The sequence below is a fragment of the Crinia signifera genome, chromosome 6, assembly GCF_055691185.1.
Source record: "Crinia signifera chromosome 6, ASM5569118v1, whole genome shotgun sequence".
NCBI lineage: Eukaryota > Metazoa > Chordata > Amphibia > Anura > Myobatrachidae > Crinia > Crinia signifera.
Genome location: NC_139222.1, coordinates 21,156,835 through 21,182,238, shown reverse-complemented (window position 1 = coordinate 21,182,238; position 25,404 = coordinate 21,156,835). Strand labels below are relative to the sequence as shown.

The 25,404-nt window shown below is 47.7% G+C and overlaps 1 protein-coding gene across 1 annotated transcript in view; it reads left to right on the top strand.

The window, feature by feature from the left end:
* LOC146007463 (uncharacterized) overlaps nucleotides 1-12,686 on the top strand; it is a 137,507-nt gene extending 124,821 nt beyond the window's left edge. The window contains exon 4 of the mRNA XM_083145835.1: nucleotides 11,163-12,686. Within this exon, the coding sequence (XP_083001961.1) occupies nucleotides 11,163-12,655 (1,493 nt within the window). The 3' untranslated portion in view covers nucleotides 12,656-12,686. The remainder of the gene's footprint in view (nucleotides 1-11,162) is intronic.
* Nucleotides 12,687-25,404: the final 12,718 nt, after the last annotated feature.

Below are 25,404 nucleotides of genomic sequence, written 5' to 3'. Positions count from 1 at the left end.
TCTGATTAAGAGCCCGGTAGTCTATACAGGGGCGTAAGGACCCATCCTTTTTCTCCACAAAAAAAAACCCCGCGCCCACAGGAGACTTAGATGGGCGAATGAAACCCTTCTCAAGGCTTTCTTTAATCATCCATAGCCTGGGATTCCGGGACAGACAGTGCATATAAACGCCCCTTGGGCAGCCTAGAGTTGGGGACAAGATCAATAGCACAATCAAACGAACGATGAGGGGGCAATGTCTCTGCTTCCTTTTTGGAGAAAACATCAGAATAATCCCGGTAGGGAAGAGGTAAAGCAGAAAGGACAGGGTGTGAGGCCCGGAGAGGAAGAGAGAGACAGTTGTCCGCACACGAAGACCCCCACCGAGTGATCTCCCCCGAGACCCAGTCTATGTTGGGATTGTGTTTCTTTAACCAAGGTAGGCCCAAGACAAGAGGAGCAAAAGGACAATGAAAAATGAAAAAAGATATTTCTTCGGAGTGAAGGGCCCCAATAGACAACCGAAGGGAAGGAGTGCGTGAGGAAATACTGCCGTTGGAAAGTGGGAGACCATCTAAACCACAAACGGAGAAGTTCCCCTCGAGGGGAAAGGGATCGAGCCCCAAGGACTCGACATGGGTGGCGTCAATAAAATTGCCGGTTGCCCCACAATCCAAAAAGGCAGAAACTTCCGACACCTGCTTCCCACGGTTCCCTACGGTTTTTCTCGGAGGCGGAAAGGCGAGTGGCCCCAATCTGCATAGGCTCTTCACCCGGGATCTCCGGGGTATTCCCGGAAGAGTGAGAGGAGAACACCCCCGACTCTCTCTCCCTTTGACGTTCACGAAACCGTCGGTCTACCTTGATGGCTAACTGCATAATCTCATCCAAGGATGTGGGAGAGGGATAATGGACCAACGCGTCCTTAAGACCATCAGATAACCCAATTCTGAATTGACTGCGCAGGGCCGGATCATTCCACCCCGAATCAGTCGCCCATCTCCTAAACTGAGTACAATAGCCCTCCGCCGTACCCTGACCCTGCCGTAGTGCCTGAAGATTCGCTTCGGCAGAGGCGGACCGATCAGGGTCGTCATACAACAAGCCCATAGCAGAAAAAAAAGAGTCAACGGAGGAAAGAGCTACATCTCTAGCTGGGAGACCGAACGCCCAGGTCTGTGGATCCCCCTGGAGGAGGGAAATAATTATGCCCACACGTTGGGACTCAGAGCCAGAAGAGACCGGGCGGAGTTTAAAATATAATTTACAGGCCTCTCTAAAGTTATAGAAATGTGAGCGATCCCTAGAAAAACGATCTGGGAGACTAAGTTTAGGCTCAGGATTTCTAGAAGCAGACACGACACCATGGACCCGCTCCTTCTGTGTGTTGACCCGGAGTGTAAGCTCCTGGAGCTTTTGTGTAAGCAAATGCATCTGTCCTACCAGAGTATGGCCGGCGGCCTGCTGCGCAGGATCCATGATAGAGATGAGACTGGGCTAAGTAAATGGCCGGTTATAATGTTATGAACACGGGTGTCCTCACCAAATGTTATGGACACGGGTGTCCTCACCACCCCTAACTCCGTTGCCTCCACCTGGAATCGACGGACAAGTGCAGGGCTAGGCTTCACCTGGGCCCGTCTCGGCTGAAGGGCGAATTAGGTCCGCCCCACTCCGCTACAGGCAGGTCTTAAGTACAGTATGGCTAACTCGCTCGCCGAGGCCAGGAGAGAACAAGGGTAAAGCTAACTGTACCCACCGGTGAGGACAACCCAGCCCTAAGGGCGGGGGTGAGGAACGCCCCGAGACCAGGAAACCTCTGGGGAAATACGATTTCCAGTGGGTGTAACAATACACATGGGTTGACACAATAAGAAAAGAATACTAGTGTACCCAGGGGGTACCGGTGTAACAATACACTAATGATGACACAATATATATATAAATACACAGTGATCTCAGAGCAAGAAGGTAAGGGAGAAATCCCAACTTATCTGAGAACAGTGACTGCTGCAGGCAAGGCAGGCTACCACCAGGATAGTAGCCAGGAGGTGGATAGGAACGCTGGATGCTGCAGCTGGAAACCCACAGACAGGCAGGAACAGGACAAGACCGCCAGGAACCGGGAACACTCAGAACGCTAGGTAAGAACTATAACCGGCGTCTGAGTGTCCCGGTGAAAAGGTTTAAATAGAGAGCCGGACAATGGTGAGCAGCTGCGGCTGATCAGGTGGGCGGACGGCTGAGCCGGAGTCTTCCCCTTCCGCCTGGTTGCCTGGCGTCCCCCGTCGCCTAGGCAACCGCTGTGGCCGTGGGGGAAGAGACTGAGGAGGCGGACCAGGACGCACGGCGGCGTCTGCCGGATGTCGTGGCATGATGACGCGGCCGCGTCCAATGACGCGAGGGCGTCCCGGCTGCTTAGCAACAGCCAGGACGTGCTGCAGGGAAACCGCCGGGGTAGCGCTGGAGCTACCCGTGCGAGGCCTGACAGTCTCCTCAGCCGCGGCAATCAAAACCCCACCGTCCTAACCTTGGGACCTGCCCGATCACCCATCCGGTGCCCGTCGGGAAACTGATGTGCGGTGCTGAGGGTTGAGGTATAGCAGGAGGGGCACGGCTAATAATACTGTCACAGCACCTGTCAGCCACGTGGTGTGCGGCTGCAGAGGACCGCTCAACCTAGACGAGCCGGGAGGCCACACACTGCCAAACGGATACTGCTAGGACCCCGTAAGCGCCGAGTCTGAGACGGCCGCAAATACATCTGTGTGGAGACTTTCTTGCGTGGAATTACAAAACCATCAATGCCCGCAATTAATATCCTCTAAAGAGGGACAGACAAGTGGTGAGATCTTTTGCTCTGGGAAGCATACCATTCAAGTAACATTAGATCTGCACATGTGTTTTACCCTACAGGATTTATATTGACTATTGGTCCCTAAGCACCAATTAGAGACTGTGTGATTAGCACGGGTCTTGGGACATTGCTAATTGTCAATGGGACATTTTGCCTAAGGGGCAATTATACCGAATAGGTTTATTACAAGGTTGATATTAACTAATGTATTTTTAATTATTGTCTTTTAATAAAACTTTATACATTGGTATACATGCGCTCTCTTTAATTGGTTCTTTTTTCGCTCTTTAACTACTGTTGCCTTGGTAGCTGCACATATATACCAATCATAAGCACTCATAGTGAATTGTGATATATATATATTTGGAGTAATTGATTATTTAGAAGTTTTGCGCCTGAACTATTATTATTTTGCTTTCATAAAAACTGCTCCAAAAGCCTGCTAGTACATTCAGGGGAAACTAAAATAATGTAAAAATACCCTTTCTCTTTCAATGGTCCTGGTGACATAGCTCAACACTGGGATGTAGGAGGGTCCGAAGGAGCCAGGCACCTATCCTAAAGCTTTAGAGGGTAGGCTCCTCCCCTACTGCATCCCGGACTCTTCAGTTCGTGTTAGGTGCCCACTGGAGTGGGTGCTATTCTAAAGGGCTGCGGGAGCAGCCGAAGAAATAGAGTAGTTAGGGAATTTTTATTATTTTATTAACTTTCACCCTAGCTAGGTAGGCACAGTGTGAGGATTCTCATTAGTGAATCCTCACTCTGCTAGGGCAGCAGGAGCTGACAGAAGCGCATCCTGTCAGCTCACTGTGCACAAGGGAGACGCTGTCTGGCCTCCCTGTGCAGCGCTTACAGCTTCTATTAAGAAGCTGCCTGGGCTCCGGAGCGCTCTGAAACCGGCTTCACGCAGGTGGGGATCATGGGGGACAGGCGCTCCGTGATGGCGGCGGCCATTTTCTGCGGAGCTTACACACTGAGCTCCTGTTATGAGAGGACAGCAGTGTGTTACAGGCATGTTCCAAGTGGTCCCCAGTCGAGGGGGAGATACTGGAACTAGGAGATCCTACTAAGGGAGCGGCTGTCTGGGGGTGGTTGGCGCCAAAAGTCACGGACCCCGCAGCAGCAGGGACTTGGTCTCTTCCCTCACTCTGTTTTGGCGTCTTTCAGAACGCTTGCAGTGGAGCTGAGCTGGCTTACAGATCCTGACAGAGTGTTTGGATTTCCTGGGCATCATTTCCCCGCATCTGAAACCGACAGACAGATAAGTGGCTGGGTGCATTGACTCTGTATAAGCGCTGTTGTACATTGTATGCACTGTGTGGTTACTTTACATCATGTCTGAGCAACAAGCTGTGGTTTTGGGGGAGGGAGCCCTTAATACTATGAGCGCTTGTAATGTATGTACACAAAAATTTATACCTGAGCAGATGGCCAAGGGGGGTTTGTGTATTGCTTGCGCTGCTGTGAGACCCATGGGGAGTGAACCCCAGAGGGCAGAGCAAATTGAACTCGCGTGGGCTAGTGCCCTGGGCAGGTCTGTTAACGCTTTAGTGCAATTGCTGGACAGACAGAGTGATGCCTTGGTAGAATCTCAGAGACCTATGCCATCATCTCAGCAGTCCTCTGGCTCCTTGCCTCTTACCCAGGCAGATCCTGCCTTCATACAGGTGATGCAGGATACTGCAAAGGGGATCAACAGGTTTAGTGACTTGCTAGACAAAATTGATGTTGATGCTGTAGGGACCCCTAAAAGGTCTTACTCAGTGCCTTTATTGGTAGATGAAGAGGAGGGAGCATATGCAGACATTCCCTGGGAGCAGGGTGATGATTCTGAAGATTCCTCAGCCGCATGGGTGGAGGATTTGATTACAGCTGTTAAACAGGCTTTAAAACTTTCAGTGGAGGATAAAACTCCTGCTAAAGGTGTATTTAAACGGCAGCGTAAGGAAGCTGTTACATTTCCTTCAGATGAAGGTTTACAAGAATTGTTGGAAGGAGCTTGGAAAACTCCTGATAAAAAGCTGCAGATGCCAAAGAGATTTTTAAGTCTGTACCCCATGCCGGAGTCTCATGCGGATCTCTGGGAAAAAGTGCCAGTAGTTGATGCTTCTGTGACACGCTTGTCAAAAGCTACTGTATTACCAGTGCAAGGGGGCGCAGCTTTTAAGGACCCCGTGGACAAAAAGATGGAGGGTAACCTCAAAGCTATATTTGAAGGGGTGGGATTCACCCTACGTCCCCTTATTGCTTCAGCCTGGGTCTCTAAGGCCATGATTGAGTGGGCCAATGATTTATGCACCATTTTACATGCTGACCCTGGTGTGTTGTTGCTAGCAGAGAAGCTTAAGGCAGCGGCAGAGTATGTGTTGGAAGCAGAAGAGGAAGCTCTCAAAATGGCGACCAGAGTTTCCACAGTGTCTATCAATTCCAGGAGAGTACTCTGGCTTAAGGCCTGGGAGGCAGATAATGAGTCTAAGAAGGCCTTAGAAACATTAGCTTTCAAAGGAAAGTTATTATTTGGATCTGAATTAGAAGAGATCATTAAGCAGGCCACGGGTGGCAAAAGTACCTTCCTGCCTGCCCCCGCAGCCAAGCAGTCATCAAGATTTTCTGCTTTTAGGCTGTCCTTTCGGCCCTCCCCTAGAGGTGGTGCGTCCTTTCGATGACAGTCATTTAGGGGAAAGTTTCAGTCCTCCAGGGGTAAGGCCCCAAAGTCAAAATTTGGTTCTTTTCACAAGAAACCTGTCACCAAAGGAGAGGACAAACCCTCCGCATGACTGTCGGGGGATCTGCCCGGCAGTGATAAAGTAGGGGGGGTCGTCTATCACAGTTCAAGGACGCCTGGGCGTCTCTAGACCAGGATTCCTGGGTGTTAGACATTATAGCACAGGGATACAGAATTCCCTTCAAAGGTCTTCCTCCGAGAAGATTCATTCCCACAGCTTTACCAAAGGAAGCTCGGCTCCGTACAGCTCTCTTAAGAGCAGCTCACTCTCTGTTAGAGAAGGGGGTGGTAATCCCGGTTCTCAGGACAGAGTGGAAGAAAGGCTTTTACTCCACTCTGTTTCTGGTACCCAAACCAGACGGGTCTTTCAGACCAATACTGAATTTAAAGTCTCTAAATGTCCATTTGTGGGTAGACCATTTCAAAATGGAGTCTCTAAGGTCAGTGCTGCTAAGCCTGGACCAGGGAGAATTTTTGGCATCCATGGATGTCCAGGACGCGTATCTTCATGTCCCCATACACCCAGAACATCAGGCCCTGTTGAGGTTTGCGATAGGAGACCTGCACTTGCAATTCCAGGCGTTGCCCTTTGGTCTGGCCACAGCACCAAGGGTTTTCACCAAAATAATGTCTGTAATGGCGGCTGTGCTCCGGCTGAGGGGAATCACAGTGATACCTTATTTGGACGACCTGCTGTTCAAAGCAGAGTCGGCAGACAGGTTGCAGAGTCACTTGGCAGAAACCATCAGTTTTTCGCAGGCTCACGGCTGGCTTTTAAACTTGCAAAAGTCTCAGTTGGTACCGTCACAGAGGCTCCAATTCTTGGGGGTCATTCTGGATACCCATCTACATCGGGTATTTTTACCGGAGGTGAAGGCCAGGGATTTGGTTGCCTTAGTCCAGGAGATTCTCAGCCCTCGGAGCACATCAGTGTGGAGGTGCCTCAAGCTGCTGGGGAAGATGGTGGCGTCTTTCGAGACGCTGCAGTTTGCCAGGTTCCACTCTCGGGTGTTCCAGTGGAACATTTTGACGGCTTGGTCAGGAAACACACAGACCATGAAGTCAGAACAGATAGTGCTGTCTTCGGAAACTCGAGCCTCCCTGAAATGGTGGACAGACGTGGATTCCCTTCAATGGGGTCGGTCACTGCAGTCCTGGAGCTGGCTGGTAGTCACTACCGACGCCAGTCTCAGGGGCTGGGGGCAGTAGTCTTGGACCTGCGTCTGCAGGGCTTGTGGACTCCAGAAGAATCTGCCTTACTGATCAACATCTTGGAACTGAGAGCTGTGTGGAAAGTGATTTCTCTGGCAGGAGACAGGTTACAGAGGCTTCCTTTAAGGATTCAGACCGACAACGCCACAGCTGTGGCGTATCTGAATCACCAGGGAGGCACACGCAGCAAACTGGCCATGTGGGAGGTGTCCAGAATCTTCTTGTGGGCGGAACAGAATGTTCCAGCATTATCAGCTATATTCATACCAGGAGTGGAGAATATAGAGGCCGACTTCCTGACCAGGAAGGAGCTGAAGGAAGGAGAATGGAGCCTGAATCCTCAAATATTTCATCAAATTACTTTGATGTGGGGAACCCCGGACGTGGACCTGATGGCATCCAGGTTCAACCATCAGGTGCCCAGGTTTTATGCCAGGACAAGGGACCCACTGGCAGAAGCAGTGGATGCCATGACTATCCCCTGGGAGGGGAATCTTCTTTATGTTTTTCCGCCAGTCCCAATGCTGGCGAGAGTGTTGAAGAGGATACAGGCCCAAGAAATCCCAGTGATTTTAGTGGCCCCGGATTGGCCAAGGAGGTCCTGGTACTCGAGGCTTCAGAAATTGTCTGTGGACTCGTGGCGTCTACCTCTGAGGTCAGATCTTCTAAGACAAGGGCCATTCAATCATCTGGATTCAGCTCGATTAATTTTGACGGCCTGGCTGTTGAAACCGCCATTTTGAGGAATAAAGGATTCTCAGAGGCAGTGGTTAAAACCATGATAAAAGCCAGAAAGGCAGTGTCTTCGGCAAATTATTATAGGGTCTGTAAGACCTATATTAGTTGGTGTGAGAGACAGAAGTCTCATACATCACGCTTTAAATTGACAAAAATGTTGGAATTTTTGCATGATGGTTTTTCCTCTGGGTTAAGCCTTCAGTCTCTAAAGGTGCAGATCTCGGCCTTGTCCATTTACTTCCAGAAAAGAATTGCATTATTGCCGGAAGTACAGACCTTCCTACAGGGGGTGTCTCGGTTGAAACCTCCCTACAAACAACCAGTAGCTCCATGGGACTTATCTCTGGTTTTGGAATGCCTTCAGAAGGCACCTTTTGAACCATTAAGGTCGGCTGACCTTAAGTTCCTTACATGGAAACTGGTATTTTTGTTGGCAGTGGCATCAGCAAAAAGGGTGTCAGAGTTGGGAGCATTGTCATGCAAGTCCCCTTTCCTGATATTTCACGATGATAGGGCAGTCCTTCGGACGGTACCCCAGTTTTTACCAAAAGTAGTCTTTGCTTTTCATCTAAACCAGGAGATAGTTCTGCCTGTGTTTCAACCCCCAGAGGGTTCAAGAAAAAGGGACAAATTGAGGAGTTTGGATGTTGTGCGCGCCTTGCGCGTTTATGTGGACAGAGTTAAGAGTGTCAGAAAGACTGATACCTTGTTAGTGTTGTATGACATACACAAAATTGGTTGGCCTGCTTCTAAGAAGACCATTGCTAGGTGGTTGCGCTCTGTTATTGCGTACACTAAAGTTGGTAGGCTAGTGCCAGCCAGGATTAATGCGCATACCACCAGGTCAGTCGCCACCTCTTGGGCGGTTCGACATGGGGCAACAGCTGAGCAGGTTTGCAGGGCTGCCACTTGGTCATCTGTTCATACCTTTGCCAAATTCTATAGGTTCCATGAGTTCGCATCGGAGGACGCATCATTCGGACGAGCAGTAATGAGAGCTGCAGACCTGAGCATACCCACCCAAAGGACCGGCTCTGGAACGTCCCAGTGTTGAGCTGTTTCACCAGGACCATTGAAAGAGAAAAAGGGATTTTTGTAAGAACTTACCAGTCGAATCCCTTTCTCTAATATGGTCCTGGTGACACAGCGATCCCTCCCTTACGCTCAGTAAGTATGCCAGGTTCATGATGTTTCATGTTATTTGGTTAAAAGTTATTGTTAAAAAATGTGCATATAATATGTGTAGGCGTTTGTACTGAGTTAATGTATTCCAGTGGCTTTGAAAGATTGAACTGAAGAGTCCGGGATGCAGTAGGGGAGTAGCCTACCCTCTAAAGCTTTAGGATAGGTGCCTGGCTCCTTCGGACCCTCCTACATCCCAGTGTTGAGCTGTGTCACCAGGACCATATCAGAGAAAGGGATTCGAACGGTAAGTTCTTACAAAAATCCCTTTTTATCGCATTATTTTGGTAAAAATAATGTAAATGGGTCCTTTTATTTGGAGGGACTGATGGGATACAGAGGGGAGAGACTGGGGATCATAGATAGGGGATTTAGAGGGAAGAGACTGGAGATCATGGAGAGGGTTACAGAGCAGAGAGACTGGGGATCATAGAGAGGGGATACAGAGCGGAGAGACTGGGGATCATAGAGAGGGGATACAGAGCTGAGAGACTGGGGATTATAGAGAGGGGGTTAAGAGCGGAGAGACCGGGGATCATAAAGAGGGGATACAGAGCGGAGAGACCGGGGATCATAGAGAGGGGGTACAGAGCGGAGAGACTGGGGATCATAGAGAGGGGGTACAGAGCAGAGAGACTGGGGATCATAGAGAGGGGGTACAGAGCAGAGAGACTGGGGATCATAGAGAGGGGGTACAGAGCAGAGAGACTGGGGATCATAGAGAGGGGATTTAGAGGGGAGAGACTGGGGATCATAGAAAGGGGGGTACAGAGCAGAGAGACTGGGGATCATATAGGGGATTTAAAGGGGAGAGACTGGGGATCATAGAGAGGGGGTACAGAGTGGAGAGACTGGGGATCATAGAGAGGGGGTACAGAGCGGAGAGACTGGGGATCATAGAGAGGGGGTACAGAGCAGAGAGACTGAGGATCATAGAGAGGGGATACAGAGCGGAGAGACTGAGGATCATAGAGAGGGGATACAGAGCGGAGAGACTGAGGATCATAGAGAGGGGGTACAGAGCAGAGAGACTGAGGATCATAGAGAGGGGATACAGAGCGGAGAGACTGGGGATCATAGAGAGGGGGTACAGAGCGGAGAGACTGGGGATCATAGAGAGGGGATACAGAGCGGAGAGACTGAGGATCATAGAGAGGGGATACAGAGTGACAGCAGGAAAGCATTAGTAAGGAATTGGGGTATCAGAGTCTGACTGATACATCAGAGAGAGGTGAAGAGCTGGGCGGGGAAAGTTCCCATGGTGGTGGGCAAAGTCTTGCAGGCCTGAGTGGGAGGAGGTAATTAGGTGGGAGGTGAGGTGCCCATCATTGTCATTCGACAGAGATGGAAGTTGGGGAGGAGACATAGGAGCAGGTTACAGTAATCCAGTCTGGTCTGTAACCAGTGATTGGATGAGAGTCTTAGGGCCCTATTCAGACCTGCTCGCTGTGCTGCGTGATGTTATCCTGTGGAGCCCTGGGAGCAGGATAACACCGCCCCTCTGAACGCACGCCGTCCCCTGCCCTCTCCCACCCTGTGCAGGGATACGTACGGGTACACATACATCCGCTAGCGCCCGCACAGAGAAGAAATCATTTGGTTACCTACCATCGTATGATTGGTCCTGTCCCTGACGCTCACAGCCGCCACGTAACCCGGAATCACTCGGCAGCTGTGAGGATTTTAGCGATTTCCGTTTGGGAGCCGACAATCAGCTCAGACGTCAGGTGCGCACACGCGGTTCCTGCTGTTATTTATTACATCTCTATTAGATATGGACAATTCCACCTGCTCTGGCGCGTTTTCTACTCCTTTACGGTTTCCACTATTTTCTATCCGATTTATCATTCGATCAACACTGGCTTCAGGCAGGAGATGGACATGGACTGGAATGCTGCAGTGATACATTAGATTTCCGCTATATAGTCTTGGCTGCTATCACTATTTATCTATTTGATTTGCATTGGGATCCAATCTGCATTTAATGTGCAAAAACCATTTGATGTCCATTCCATTTTCTGGTCGATTTTGCTTCTATAAAGCCTATCTCACCATGTGTATGCTCTATTAGACATATATATATATATATCTGTGGATGGATTGTTCTCCATACACCCTGCCCAATCCATAGTGACTGATGTCACAACTGGGCGGGTACAATTACATGCGCCGGTCAATTCCGCTGCACATCACCGCTGCCTACTGCAGCGGGTGTATGGGAGGTCAGGAGATATCACACACAGCACCATGCACTATCTAGCTTTAGGTATGTTGACCATTGGCTGTGTTGCAGAGCTGACGCGATATGTCTGGTCATTCAAAGACCTATCGCTGGCTGAGAGACCATCGATATATCGGCCAGTGTGTGCGCAGCATTAGACATGTTCAGTTTAAGTGATAAAACCTCCATGAACATTTGCTTCTCAATGTAAACAATTCTGTCTGTTGTCATTCATCTGTTTCCTGCAGATGGGCGCACAAGCAGGAATACCTCGGAGGGAGATCTCATTGTGTCTCCAGGTTATATACTAGAAGATAAGAACATCAGACAAGATTCTCCAGAAGAAAACCCCATTATCCCCAATACACACCCAACATTTCACAGTGCAGATATTTCATCTGGTCCCTCTAGTCATGAGGAACCTTCTCCTGATCATTCAGACCTTACTACACACAGTACAGACCATAAAGATGATACAATATCATCCAGTTCTGAGTTTGGTAAGAGTTCTATACATCCGTCAGATTCTGTTTTACATCAGAGTCATCAAACAGGGGAGAAACCATTTCCATGCTCTGAATGTGGGAAATGTTTTAGAAGGAAATCAAATCTTGTTATACATGAGAGAAGTCACACAAATGTGAAACCATATTCATGCTCTGAATGTGGGAAATGTTTTAGAGAAAAATCAACTCTTCTTAAACATGAGAGAATTCACACAGGTGAAAAACCATTTCCATGTTCTGAATGTGGGAAATGTTTTAGCGAAAAATCAAATCAAGTTAGACATGAGAGAAGTCACACAGGTGAGAAACCATTTTCATGTTCTGAATGTGGGAAATGCTTTAGCGTAAAATCAAATCTTGTTATACATGAGAGAAGTCACACAGGTGAGAAACCATTTTCATGCTCTGAATGTGGGAAATGTTTTAGAAGGAAATCAAATCTTGTTATACATGAGAGAAGTCACACAGGTGTGACACCATATTCATGTTCTGAATGTGGGAAATGTTTTACAAATAAATCGTCTCTTGATACACATGAGAGAAGTCACACAAATGTGAAACCATATTCATGCTCTGAATGTGGGAAATGTTTTAGAGAGAAATCAACTCTTCGTAAACATGAGAGAATTCACACAGGTGAAAAACCATTTCCATGTCCTGAATGTGGGAAATGTTTTAGCGAAAAATCAAATCAAGTTAGACATGAGAGAAGTCACACAGGTGAGAAACCATTTTCATGTTCTGAATGTGGGAAATGCTTTAGCGACAAATCAAATCTTGTTATACATGAGAGAAGTCACACAGGTGAGAAACCATTTTCATGCTCTGAATGTGGGAAATGTTTTAGAGAGAAATCAACTCTTGTTAAACATGAGAGAATTCACACAGGTGAGAAACCATTTTCATGTTCTGAATGTGGGAAATGCTTTAGCGACAAATCAAATCTTGTTATACATGAGAGAAGTCACACAAGTGAGAAACCATTTTCATGCTCTGAATGTGGGAAATGTTTTAGAGAGAAATCAACTCTTGTTAAACATGAGAGAATTCACACAGGTGAGAAACCATTTTCATGCTCTGAATGTGGGAAATGTTTTAGAAGGAAATCAACTCTTGTTATACATGAGAGAAGTCACACAAGTGTGAAACCATTTTCATGTTTGGAATGTGGGAAATGTTTTACACATAAATCAGCTGTTCATAAACACCAGAAAACTCACACACAAATAGTATAGGGTGAGATTTAATAGGATGAGAGATTCAGAAAGTGAGAGATTTGGTGAGAAATCTCCAGTTTTTATAAAGCGGCAATCATTTACACTTCAAAATCAAACTGGTTTAGCAGTGTTAATGATTGCCGCTTTACAAAAACTGGAGATTTCTCACCAAATCTCTCACTTTCTGAATCTCTCATCCTATTAAATCTCACCCATAATTTTAATTAACTGATCTACATGAAACGGAAGCATCAATACTAAATTCCTCTATCATCCATTGTATGTGGATTCTTAGATACAGTGTCTAGGTAAACTTTCCTATGCCGAAGTTGAATGTCTAACAGGTTCAAATGTCGACATGTGTTTTTAACATTTTTTGGTGTCAGTGTTGACATGGACTCCCAATTAGTGTAAAGCGTAACCTCTTGGTTCCCTCTCCACCCTTGGTGCAAGTTACACACATGTAATACAGGCGGCCCCATCTGATTGGCTGAATGCATCTGTCATTTATGCTGATGTTCCAGTTCTATTGCTGCTGTGATGTATTCCCATGGTTACAGTGACATGAGCGATCAGTGTGCAATAAGACTCCATGTCTCCTAGTCTGACTGTATATGGGAAAACAGCTGGTGTATGTATTACTGAGTCATTATATAACCGCATTGTTGTATCTGTGCTTTATGTATAACAGCCTCTCTGTAATATATATGTAATAAATACACAGTGTGACCCTGTACTGTAATGTGTGTGGTGTATACTGATATTTGGGCCATCACTATGACTCTGCGCCTTGTCATACCCCGGGTACCTATGTAGGAGGTGCATGTGCTGGGATTGCCAAGCCGGCCACGTTCTGTGGTACTCACAGCCCACGGGCCCAGCACCATGCAACTTTATGGATCCCATTTGGCATCCGGTACTTAGACACAACTCCCGGCCACCTCCACATGAGCCCCATAATGTGGGATCTGTTACTCTGTCACTGGGGTCAGAGCTGGAAGATAATGTGTTCCCACAGGGCAGGTGTCGGTGTCTGATGCTATGTGGCAGGATCCCCCATTATATAACATGAGACACATAGGGGGAAATGTACTAAGACGGGCGTATACGGCAGATCCCGATACAAATGGAAAAAAATTAGATTGTCCGTATAAGACCCAATAATACGAATGAACCATACATTTACAGAGATGTCATATTCTCATTTGTATTTTCCGATGATGTAGTCCATATTCTGTTACCGGTGGGTTAAAGTTCGAGGGGACCAAGATGGCTGGATCCTAGAAAAGTACTTCAATAAATTACTTTAGTTTTAAAGTACACTTACTGTATTTGCTGGCATATAAAACTACTTTTTTCCCCCTGAAAAACATGCCTCCACGTGGGAGGGTCGTCTTATACGCCGGGTGCACTTATATAAAGTGCAATAGTTCAAGCTATGTGAATGCGCAATCAAACCACAGTGCAGCTAACATACAGGACCACAGAGTAGATACACCTCGAACTACTCAAAAAGACAAATGCAGCAAAAGATGGAGTGGAACTGAAAGATAGCGCTCAGTGGTATCTAAGTACAGAGGATGTATAGCCTCAAATAAAAATATTTTTATACAAAACCATATACAACTGGTCATGTGTCGCACAGGATTTGAATATCATGGATGGATTTAATATTTCACATAGATCCAAATAGATTCTCCCCTATTAGGCATAAAGGGGAGACACAATAGGGAAAAACATCGTGCAGATCATTATGGTAAAAAAGGTTTTAATATGGAGGATACACTTACAAAGTGTTGACGATAATAAAAGCGTGTAACAATGAAACCAAGGCAAAGCAGCAGGCATAAAGATGTCTCGGAAGTCTCCTGTCCAGGGTCCCTTGGTCCGGGATCAAGGGGGGCTCAGTCCAGGATCTTCCTCCTCCGTGGATACAGGTACCCAGAAGTCAAGTGTCCAAATGCAAATAAACACGCTTAACGCGTTTCGGAAAACAAAGTTCCTTCTTCAGAAGAGTGATAAAATGTCCCCAGGCAGTGTGAAAGTCGAGTTGCATACACGCCATTTTAGGATAGTATGGCCGCCATTTTGGTTCGCAGAGTTGTGCTAATAAAGTTTCCATACCCGAGTCTGTGTGACAAAGTGGACCAGAAGCGTAGCCATACTATTACACATAAATTCATAAGAACATACACTAAATAAAATATAGTTAAAGGTTTAGAACGCCACACATAGCTTAGTTAGCATTGCATACATCTGTCTGTATAGTGTTTAGTACCGTTCCGTTCCGTATCTTATGCGCAGTATTCCGGTCATTGCGAATATTTCGCAATATACACGGCCCGATAGTTATGGACATATTCCATATTCCCAGGACAGTTTCTGTTGAAAAAGGTATAACAAAGGAATCCAGATGTAACTGGTTTCTACTGCTTTTACAACCCCTGACGACGAAACCAACAAACAAAGAACTCCAAAAGTTCACTCCCCTGCACCCATTCAAACCAGGTGCATCATGTTACCCCCCAATCACAGAGAACCTGACATACGACCCCCGACCAATAGGAATGGCCTTTGACCTCCCCCTTCTGACCCTATAAGATAGGTGACCCAGGGTGGCCTTGGTCACCTCGGCACATCTTCCTTTCCCTGACCTTCGACCGGGCTATAGTTCAACCCTGAACGATAGCGAGCTCTGACCGGACTGCGCTGCGCATATTTGATGAGGAGACGGTAAACGGTTGCATTCACGGTACTTATACTTATTGTATTGTTGGCTGATTGTATCCTGTATCTGTTTTTCTTCCCCGAGTAGAGCCTGATTATTATATTGTATTGTTAGTCTATTGTATTACCTGTTATACCTGTATTTTCTATTCCTGTAACCCCCTGTTGTCCGTTAGGGACTTAAATACATCTTTTTGCGGAGTTCCTATCTCCTTACTTCTATTAAGTGGTCGTGTCTGTTTATTCGCACATAGCGATAAGGTATATTACGGACACTGTCCTTAAAGGTATATTCGCAGATTAGAGTCTAAGTACTGCGAAAGAATCTCTTAATATAGTACTGGTTCTTTGGTGTACAATACACAATAAAGGTACGCTACGCTGCGCTACGTTTTGTTCGCACGTAGCTAGGTATAAAGGGTACGCTGGTTACGGACATAATACGTAACCTGCGCTTTTCACTTATTGTTTCTTTGGTCATATTTTATCGTCATTTACAATTGAGGGCTCGTCCGTCCGTTTCACATTCCAGAACTCAGTACCAGGCGTGCGGCCCGACCTATCCCAGCAAAAGGGTGGAAGTATTATTATCCATTGCTGGATAGGCCGGGTCCGCGGCGGTGCGGGGTTTGGGAAGTGCTAGCGTTGAACCCGAAGTACAATAAGTGAAAGCCATGTGTTTTAAAACATATATTAAGTGTTTAGCAAACTGTACTTCTGCCTGCCACAAGTAGTTTAACGGGGTATAGTGTCTTGAGTTGCTTGTTCATTACAGTATATGTGCCACGAGCGATAAGGTTCGCACACGTGGAGCCTGTGCTTTATTATAGTACATAGAGGATCCCCTCTGTGCAAAACTATAACTTTTATTGTTAGTTACTGCAGGGCCAGGAACTCCGCCACGTGGCGACAAGTTCTGAACCTTTTACAGTAACGTAAAGCGTCTATTGTGTATTACGCAAGGTGCGCGCGCACGTGCCCATATCGGGAAATTTTCGCATCTTTGTACGTGATTTACGGATTAAGTGCGGGATTTATTTTGCATCTTGATACGTAACTTTCGGACGAAGTTAAGGGATTTATTCCACATTTAGGCGCAATTACTGCGTATAGCGAAACTCGAGCGCAACCTTGCAAATACACTATAGAACACGTGGGTGGCCGATTCATCGGCGGCCTGTGAACAGGTTTAACAAAACACACGTACACACGTGGCTGTTCACTGGCACTGCACATGCAGCACACATAGGAACGCAAAGGTGAACAGTATTGAATCACTAGCTTTATTTAAACAGTATAGTAATATACTGTGGATGGGGCGGTGATTAATAAAAGAAAATAAGTTTTTTTCGGTACTCTTTACTTAGATGGGCGCCAGCGATTGAAATCGCGGTCGTCGGGGGTAAAAATCGCGGTCATCACGGGTAAATCGGGATGCCCGCGATGACCGCGATTTTCCCATAGGGAACAATGTTAAAAAGGCTGATTGACCGCGATTTTACTGTTAAATGCCTCAATGGACCCGATTTGGCCCTAGGAATCAATGTTAAATGGGCCACAGAGCCCAAATAGGCACAATTGACCCTTAAATGTCCCCCCCAATTTTTAACGCCACCCCACGATCCACGCCAACCCGAAGCGTGGCGAGCGCAGCGGTACGCGTCCTCCGACCTTTTCATGCCCTACTATCCACTAGGGCGTGGAGTGAGAATATAATAGTGTGGCGAGCCACCGAGCCCGAAGCGTGGCGAGCCCCGCGAGGGGACGCGGATACCTTCACAGGTAGACGCGTCCCCTCGCGGGCTTCACAGGTGTCGGCGTCGCCACGGACACCTGTGAAGCCCGCGAGGGGACGCGGATAACTGAAGGTATCCGCGTCCCCTCGCGGGGCTCGCTGCGCTCGCCACGCTTCGGGCTCGGTGGCTCGCTGCGCTCGCCACACTATTCTATTCTCACTCCACGCCCTAGTGGATAGTAGGGCATGAAAAGGTCGGAGGACGCGTACCGCCGCCCCTCGCGGGCTCGCTGCGCTCGCCACGCTTCGGGTTGGCGTGGATCGTGGGGTGGCGTTAAAAATTGGGGGGGACATTTAAGGGTTAATGGGCTCTGTGGCCCATTTAACATTGATTCCTATGGCCAAATCGGGTCCATTGAGCCATTTAACAGTAAAATCGGGTCCATCGCGCCTTTTAACATTGATTCCTATGGTAAATCGGGAGCATCGCGTCGCGGGCATCGCGGGTACATTTATGGCCGGCCGCGACGCGACCGACACGATTTCCATGTTTAACATGGGTTTCAATGGGAAATCGCGGGCATCGCGTCGGTCGCGTCGCGGGCAGACATAAATGTACCCGCGATGACCGCGACGGGCGCCCATCTAGGTAAAGAGTACCTTTTTTTCTTTTTGTTAATTTTCCCAAAAAAACAAGCAACTCAAGCATTATTTTAATAGATTCCTATAGCTATTTAAAAGGGATTTATACCTGCATAAGTATCTAGTGAGAAGCTACCAGCCTGGGAAGATTTTCTGTACAGAAATATTTCAAGTATAAGCATAAGACCTAGGTGTAACTAGCGCCCAGTGTGAAACAAAACTGAGGCGAACGGGTGTGTGACGGCACGACTCAAGCGCAGTGTAGTCCAGTGTAGGACAGTCCAGTGTAGGACCAGGGTGCACGTGACGACGTGGCCATAGGAACTGCCCCTTCAGTGGAACTTTGATCCACTAGGAGGGTACAAGAAGATACATCGGAACCCAGTGATCCGATTAGCTACTTTAGAAAATCCAGTTTTTGGGGGTACAGGAAAACAAGTTTGTTGTACCCTGGAAAAATTAGGCCGCACCTTGTAGGTCAACTAGACGTGCGCGGCTAGTTGAGAGCTTGGTGATTGAGTAACATTACCTCGCACATTGGGCTTCACGCTTGATTGCGGAATAGTGCCATTGTGTGGAGAAGTGAGTGGTTGGGGGCTCTCAGACAAGTAATAACCCACCGGTATCTACTAGCTGTGAACGTTTATTCCTGTAATTATGGGTAATAACGGGTCACGCTGTGATAACGTGTCAGATAGGGAGGAAGCAAGCCGACCAAAAGGATCGGCGGCTTTTATTATGTGTTGTAAAGACGGTGAACGAGCAGTTGTTTACCAAAAGAAATGGAGAAAGATGACACAAGGCAGCAAGTTAGAATTTCCCAGTGTTGGTAGCTTCGATCCAGAAATCTTATCGGCAGTAAAAGATGAAATATGTCTACTCTCCAGTCGTAAGGAGAGAGTGAAGCACATAGATATTCTTAAATTGTGGCAGAAGGAAGGACAGGAACAGTGGGGAATCAGAGGTCTGGCAGTGCCAGATACAATCAGCCACAATAAAAATGCAACCGTAGCCGCAACAGCTCCCCCACCCCCATATGTGCCGAAGGGGTTAATGACTAATAAGCAAAACATGAGCAGTAATTTATCCGTTGCTAACTTGTACCCTGTTTTATCCCCTTATAAGGAAACCCGAGAGGAAAACGAGCAGCTGTTGGCACTAGCTGTCTCCCATGCAATTAATATGATTGAAGGAAAGGCTGAACCAGCAAAACCTGATGCTGGGGCTCCAGCACAGGAAGAGGAGACGGCTGATGCCAACAGCATAGTCTTGGACCCAGGTAAGAAGGCACTACACAGCACAGACACAGACGACTCCCAAGCAGGTCCCAGTAATGCGGATGTGGTACAAACATATCCTATGCGCACACTGGAGGTTCCCTATGGTAAGGCAGACAGAGAGGGTGTGATACCTACCAGGAAGATGACCATGCTAAACCCATGGACACGGTTAGAGCTGCGGTCCATCATTACAGATTTCCCTGATCCTAGGAAAGATCTGGCATTGTGCCGGAAATTTGTAAGGGATCTGGGAAACTCTGATGAGCCCACCAACAAGGATTGGAGAATCATGTTGAGGGCCTGTCTCCCTACTCACATAGACATCCCGAAATTCATTCAGGATAGTGGATTGAAAGTGGACAAGGAGATAAATGATGAGATCAACCAGGAAAATATACGCCTGATCAACGTACAGTTGGGAGTGTATTTTCCTGCAGCAGTGGAATATAGCAGGATTTTCACTATCAAACAAAAGGATGGTGAAACAGCTAGCGAATATTTCAACCGGGGTTTGCTGGCGGTATCAAAATACACTGGTGTCTCCGAGCCTAAGGACGACACCCACCTGAGGGAGATGATTGTCTCTGTGCTGGTGGAAGGGCTTAGAGAAAACCTGAGAGCCAGAGTCCAAACTTCTTTTCCAAATTGGCGTGGGATGACAGTAGATGCCCTACGGGAATCTGCTGTAGACCACGACCGTAACATTAAGAAGCACAGGGAACTGCAAACTGATAAACTGATGATGGTTAGCATCCAAGCTCTTACAAATGCCCCAAATAAAACTACATATCAACGAAACACCAGGGACACAAGTAGAAAGCCCATTATTTGCTACAAATGCAATAAGGAAGGACACATTGCGGCACAATGTAAGTCAGGAAACCCCAGGAATTACAAAACACATAGGCGAGAATGGGAATCTCACCAGGGTGAGACACGGAGATACCCAGCCCCTAGACAATGGAAGGAGACAGACAGGTCACGCAACATGCCTCCTCCCCATTTGATGGCTGACACTGTACTAAGGGCAACCCAGGTAAGACAATAGGAAACAGGTCATACCTGTATCCTACAGCCAGTTAGACTAACACAACACCTTAGAGAGGAACCTCAGGTGAAGGTTAATATAGCTGGAGTAAGGCAAACCTTCTTGGTTGATACAGGGGCGGCCAGATCTGTTCTCAACACTCCTCTTCACTTGGGTTTCACTAACCAATCAGTAGCAGCAATTGGGGTAACAGGAAAAATACAACATTACCCACTGACGAAACCAGCGGAGGTTACAATCGGGCCTCTGCATACCAAACATTCTTTCTTGTTGGCTGCAGCGGCCCCGACTAACCTCCTGGGTAGAGATTTACTATGTAAAATGGGATGTGTCATCTATTGCACCCCCGATGGGGTATTCCTGGACACTCCTAAAAATCTTACACAAGAAGTGCAAGATATGCTGGACAGTCCTCAGAGACTAATGTTGTATTCCACTGTTGTAGAGTCAAATCCATCTAGGGTAGCTGAAATTACAGCACAAATACCGGGTTCCCTTTGGACTAAAGATGGACAGGATGCTGGGCTGATGGCAAATGTAGCTCCAGTAGAGATCCGCTTAAAAGAAGGCAGGATAGCCCCAAAAATACCGCAATACCCTTTAAAACCTGAAGTTGAGCTAGGAGTATTCCCAGTGATCCAACGATTGCTCCAACAGGAAATCCTAGTTAGAACTTCCAGCACGGCCAATAGTCCCATCTTTCCTGTGAAAAAGAGCGGGGGGAGGGGCTACAGACTAGTGCAGGATTTAAGAGGGGTAAACAAAGTAGTTGAGAGCCAATTCCCCGTAGTGCCAAACCCAGCTGTCATCCTAATGCAAATCCCACCTCACTGTACTGATTTCACAGTCATTGATTTGTGTTCAGCGTTCTTCTCTGTCCCTTTACACCCAAACAGCCAGTATCTGTTCGCCTTTACCTACAGAGGAGTACAGTATACCTAGACACGACTCCCCCAGGGATTCATAGACAGCCCCAGCATCTTCTCCCAGGCCTTGCATGATTGTTTGCAATCCTTTCAACCCATGAGTGGGTCGATACTAATACAATATGTCGATGACTTATTGTTGTGTTCTGAGTCACTGGAGTCATCAGTGGATGACACTAGACAGCTGCTGATGCATCTCTCAGAGACAGGACATAAAGTATCAAAGGATAAGCTACAGTTATGCCAGACCAGGGTTAAGTATCTGGGCCACTGCCTTACCCAAGGGCTGAGACACCTCACCGACGACCGAATCCAAGCGATTCAAAACATGGTACTGCCACAGACCCAGCACCAGATCCGTACGTTCCTAGGCATGTGTGGATACTGTCGCAATTGGATCCCAGGATTCTCTATTCTGGCATTACCACTACAAGAGATGGTTTCCTCAACTAAGCCAGATCGGGTCTCTCATACTGAGGAATCTGAGCTGGCTTTCGAGGAACTAAAGGTGAGCCTAACAAAGGCCCCAGCACTGGGAATGCCAGATTATGGGAAACCCTTTGAACTGTACGGAACGGAATCAGCTGGGTGTGCGGCAGGAGTACTTGTCCAAAAACATGGTGATGCCAACCGACCAGTAGCGTACTACAGTGGCCAGCTGGACACAGTAGCACGCTCACTCCCAACTTGCTTACGAAGTGTGGCCGCAATAGCACAACTAGTAAGCAAGAGTGAGGACGTGGTGTTGGGACACGATTTAACTGTTCATGCTCCCCATGCTGTCTCTGCCCTCCTAAATTCTGCCCAAACACGTCATGTGTCCTCAGCACGGTTCACCAAGTGGGAACTGGCGCTGATGGCCCCAGTAAATATTACCATTAAAAGATGCAACACACTAAACCCAGCCACATTCCTCCCTCATGTGCCCTCCAAGGCACAAAGGGTGGAGGGTGATGGGAATGTTGCTGAAAATGGTAAAGCAGAGTTTAGTGATGGTGAGGATAAGCATGATTGCATGACCTATCTGAATCAGACCTTTACAGCACGTCCTGACATAAGCGACAGCCCATTAAGTGAGGTAGACATAACCTTATTCACTGATGGTAGCTGTCATAGACAGACGGAGACGGGAGAGCTGTGCACAGGCTACGCGGTAGTAGATGGAGAAGGTATTGTGGAAGCTGAACCCTTGGGACCACCTCACTCAGCACAAGTAGCGGAACTGGTGGCACTGACCAGAGCATGTGAACTGGCCAAAGGAAAATCAGTTAACATATATACCGACTCCAGATATGCTTTCGGAGTGGTGCATGATTTTGGAGCCCTATGGCGCCTCCGAAATTTCATGACGGCGGCGGGCACACCAGTGGCGCATGCGACATACATTAGGAGACTTCTGGGAGCTATCCAGCTTCCAGACAGAGTGGCTGTTATCAAGTGCAAAGCTCACACCTCAGAGAAGGACCCGGTGTCACTTGGTAACAGCCGCGCTGATGAGGCAGCGAAAAGGGCCGCATGCCCTGTAAATATTGTCACCCATCCTACAAACCTTTGTACACTGAACATGGTATCCACATCCAAACTGATAGACATGCAGAATTTGTGTTCCCCACAGGAAAGAGCAGTATGGAAGTCGAAGGGATGTGGCCAAGAGTCCACCGGACTTTGGAGAGATGGACACGGGAAACCAGTGGCCCCCAGGGCATACCTTCCTAGTCTAGCCGAGGCGGCCCATGGGCTGACACATCTTGGGAAGGAAGGTATGTGCAAGCTGGTAAAGGCCTACTGGTGTGCACCAGGGTTCGCTTCTCAAGCAGGTAGAGTGGCAATGTCATGCCTCACCTGTTTGAGGAAGAACATTGGAAAAGCCATCCCAACAGAGCCATCCCACATCCCTCCTACAGAAGGCCCCTTCCAGGTAATACAAATCGACTTCATACAGTTACCACCCTGTAGAAACCTGAAATATGTATTAGTTTGTGTTGACATGTTTTCCAGCTGGGTGGAGGCTTTCCCCGCTGCCTCCAACACTGCTACCTTTACAGCAAAGAAAATATGTCAGGAGTTTGTCTGTAGATATGGTATCCCAAAGGTCATTGAGAGTGACAGAGGCACTCATTTCACAGGAGAGGTCTTCCAAATCATGTGTAAACTCCTGGGGATTAATAGTAAACTTCATACTCCATATCGTCCCCAGGCGAGCGCCAAAGTTGAGAGAATGAATGGTACTATTAAGAACAAATTGGGTAAAGTTATGGCTGAAACAGGGTTGTTATGGCCAGAGGCATTGCCTATTGTGCAGTATAGCATTAGGACCACTCCCTGGGCTCCGCTCAACTTGTCCCCCTTCGAGATATTGGCCCTTATTCTAATCGGATCGGTACGGCCCGCGTGCGGCCGTACCGCCGATGTTTTTACTCTGCACATGCGCAGAGGTCAATCTGCGCATGTGCAGCCCCCTTCGCCGCAGACGTATTTCGTCCGCCGCAAAGGGGGCGTATAGGGGCGTGAGAGGCATCATGCCCTCATTTCCCTATGTGTACGCCCCGCGTTTCATGGGCGTTCCCATGCAAACGCGGGGCGTACGCATGGTAATGAGGCCATGACGCAACTCATGGGGGCGGAAAGCTGACGTCGCCGGATGTCAGCTTTCAGCCCCCATACAAGCTACCACACGGACGATTGTCCGTGTGGTCTCAGCTTGCGGGAGCTGCCGCGGCGTGCGGACCTGCCTTCGATGGTCGACGACCATCGAATGCAGGGGGCAGCTCCCACCATGGTGGAGGCGTAGCCTCCACCATTTTTATGCGGTTCGCCAGCCGTCCGTGTACGGACGGCCGTGGCGAACCGTAGGGTGGGCGGGGATTCGTCTGGTGCGGTCGGAGCCGCATATGCGGCTCGACCGCACCAACCAGAATAAGGGCCATTGTTTGGTCAGCAGCCACACATCATGATAGACCCACAGGATGATCTCAAATGTAACAATGAGCTAACTGTACAGTATATCCTAAAGCTAAACAAACAGCTAAGGAAACAACAAAAGCAGCTGAATTTACTGAACCCTGATATGCCTACCGAGAATTGTCATAATCTTAAACCAGGAGACTTTGTTATGATCCGAAATTTTTTACGCTCAGGTTGTTTGATAGACCGTTGGGAAGGACCGTACCAAGTTTTGTTGACCAGCACTACATCAATTAAAGTCGCAGAGAGAGAGACTTGGATACATTCGTCCCACTGCAAGAAAGCCAGTAACCCAGAGTCCCAGTGTGCAGAGAGCGAAAGAGAAGAAGTCTCGCTAGAAGCATTGTTCCGGGAAGACTGAGAAGCAGCCAAGGTCAAGCAACCTGAGCGCGCAAAGGTCCAAGAGCAGAGCAAATAAAAGTCCCCTGGTAGAGATGATGGAAGGACTCCAAGCAACAGGTTCACAGTTATGCATCTATTTCCTTGTTTTCTTTCTGTTTCCTCTTCTTCATTCAAGGATACTCGTTGGCTGCCACATACTAGAGCGATCGGAGCGGAGTACTGACAGTGTAATAATGGACCCAGATATGGGTGAGGTAGAATCCCTAAACCAGCTTGACACTTTGCCCATGACAGGAGAAGGTAAAAGGTATGAGGAAAACGTAGTTCAAGGGCTATGTGATGAGTTATTGTCTGGTGAGTACTGTGTCTGTAGATATTGTCAACCAAAAATGGAAGAAGAATGCATCCAGCGATGTCAGTCGACAAGTAAGGCAACTACAGGCCGACATCCTTTGAGTGATTACCACTCACTAGTGGGTAAGGTCTTAAACCAAACAGAATGCTGGGTGTGTTCACAAGTGCTACATAAAAGGAGTAGTGTAGGCCTAGTCCCATACCCGCTTAATATTTCTGAGATAAGTGTATTAAATAAAGGGAGGCCACTGGATAAGAGATACCTGTATACCAGGTCCCCTAGTCTTAGATTACACCCATACCAAGTGGACAAGTCCCTGGTATGTATGAACTTCTCCAGTTCCAGAACAATTGGTACTTGGGAAGTGACATGGCATAACCAGACAATAACTTACTCCCAGCGTCCAGATGGAGAGCCTATAGATAAGGAATTATTGTTAAAAATCCGAACCAGTGGGAGACACTACAAATATGTCTACACGGTGAAGAAAAGTAAAATGATGGCCGGCAGAGTATCAGCCGGCTACTGTAATATGACCCTACAGCCAGAAACATGTGAGGAACGAGTCAGGGAGCAGGGGACGGGAATGTTCTTATGGATAATGTGTGACAAGATCATGAAATACTCTGTCCCTTACTTTCTCCCTGACGATGTTTATTATATTTGTGGTAGAAGGGCGTACAAATGGCTCTCCATGAACTACGTTGGAATTTGTTATCTAGGAAGAGTGTTACCTGAAGTGATGACC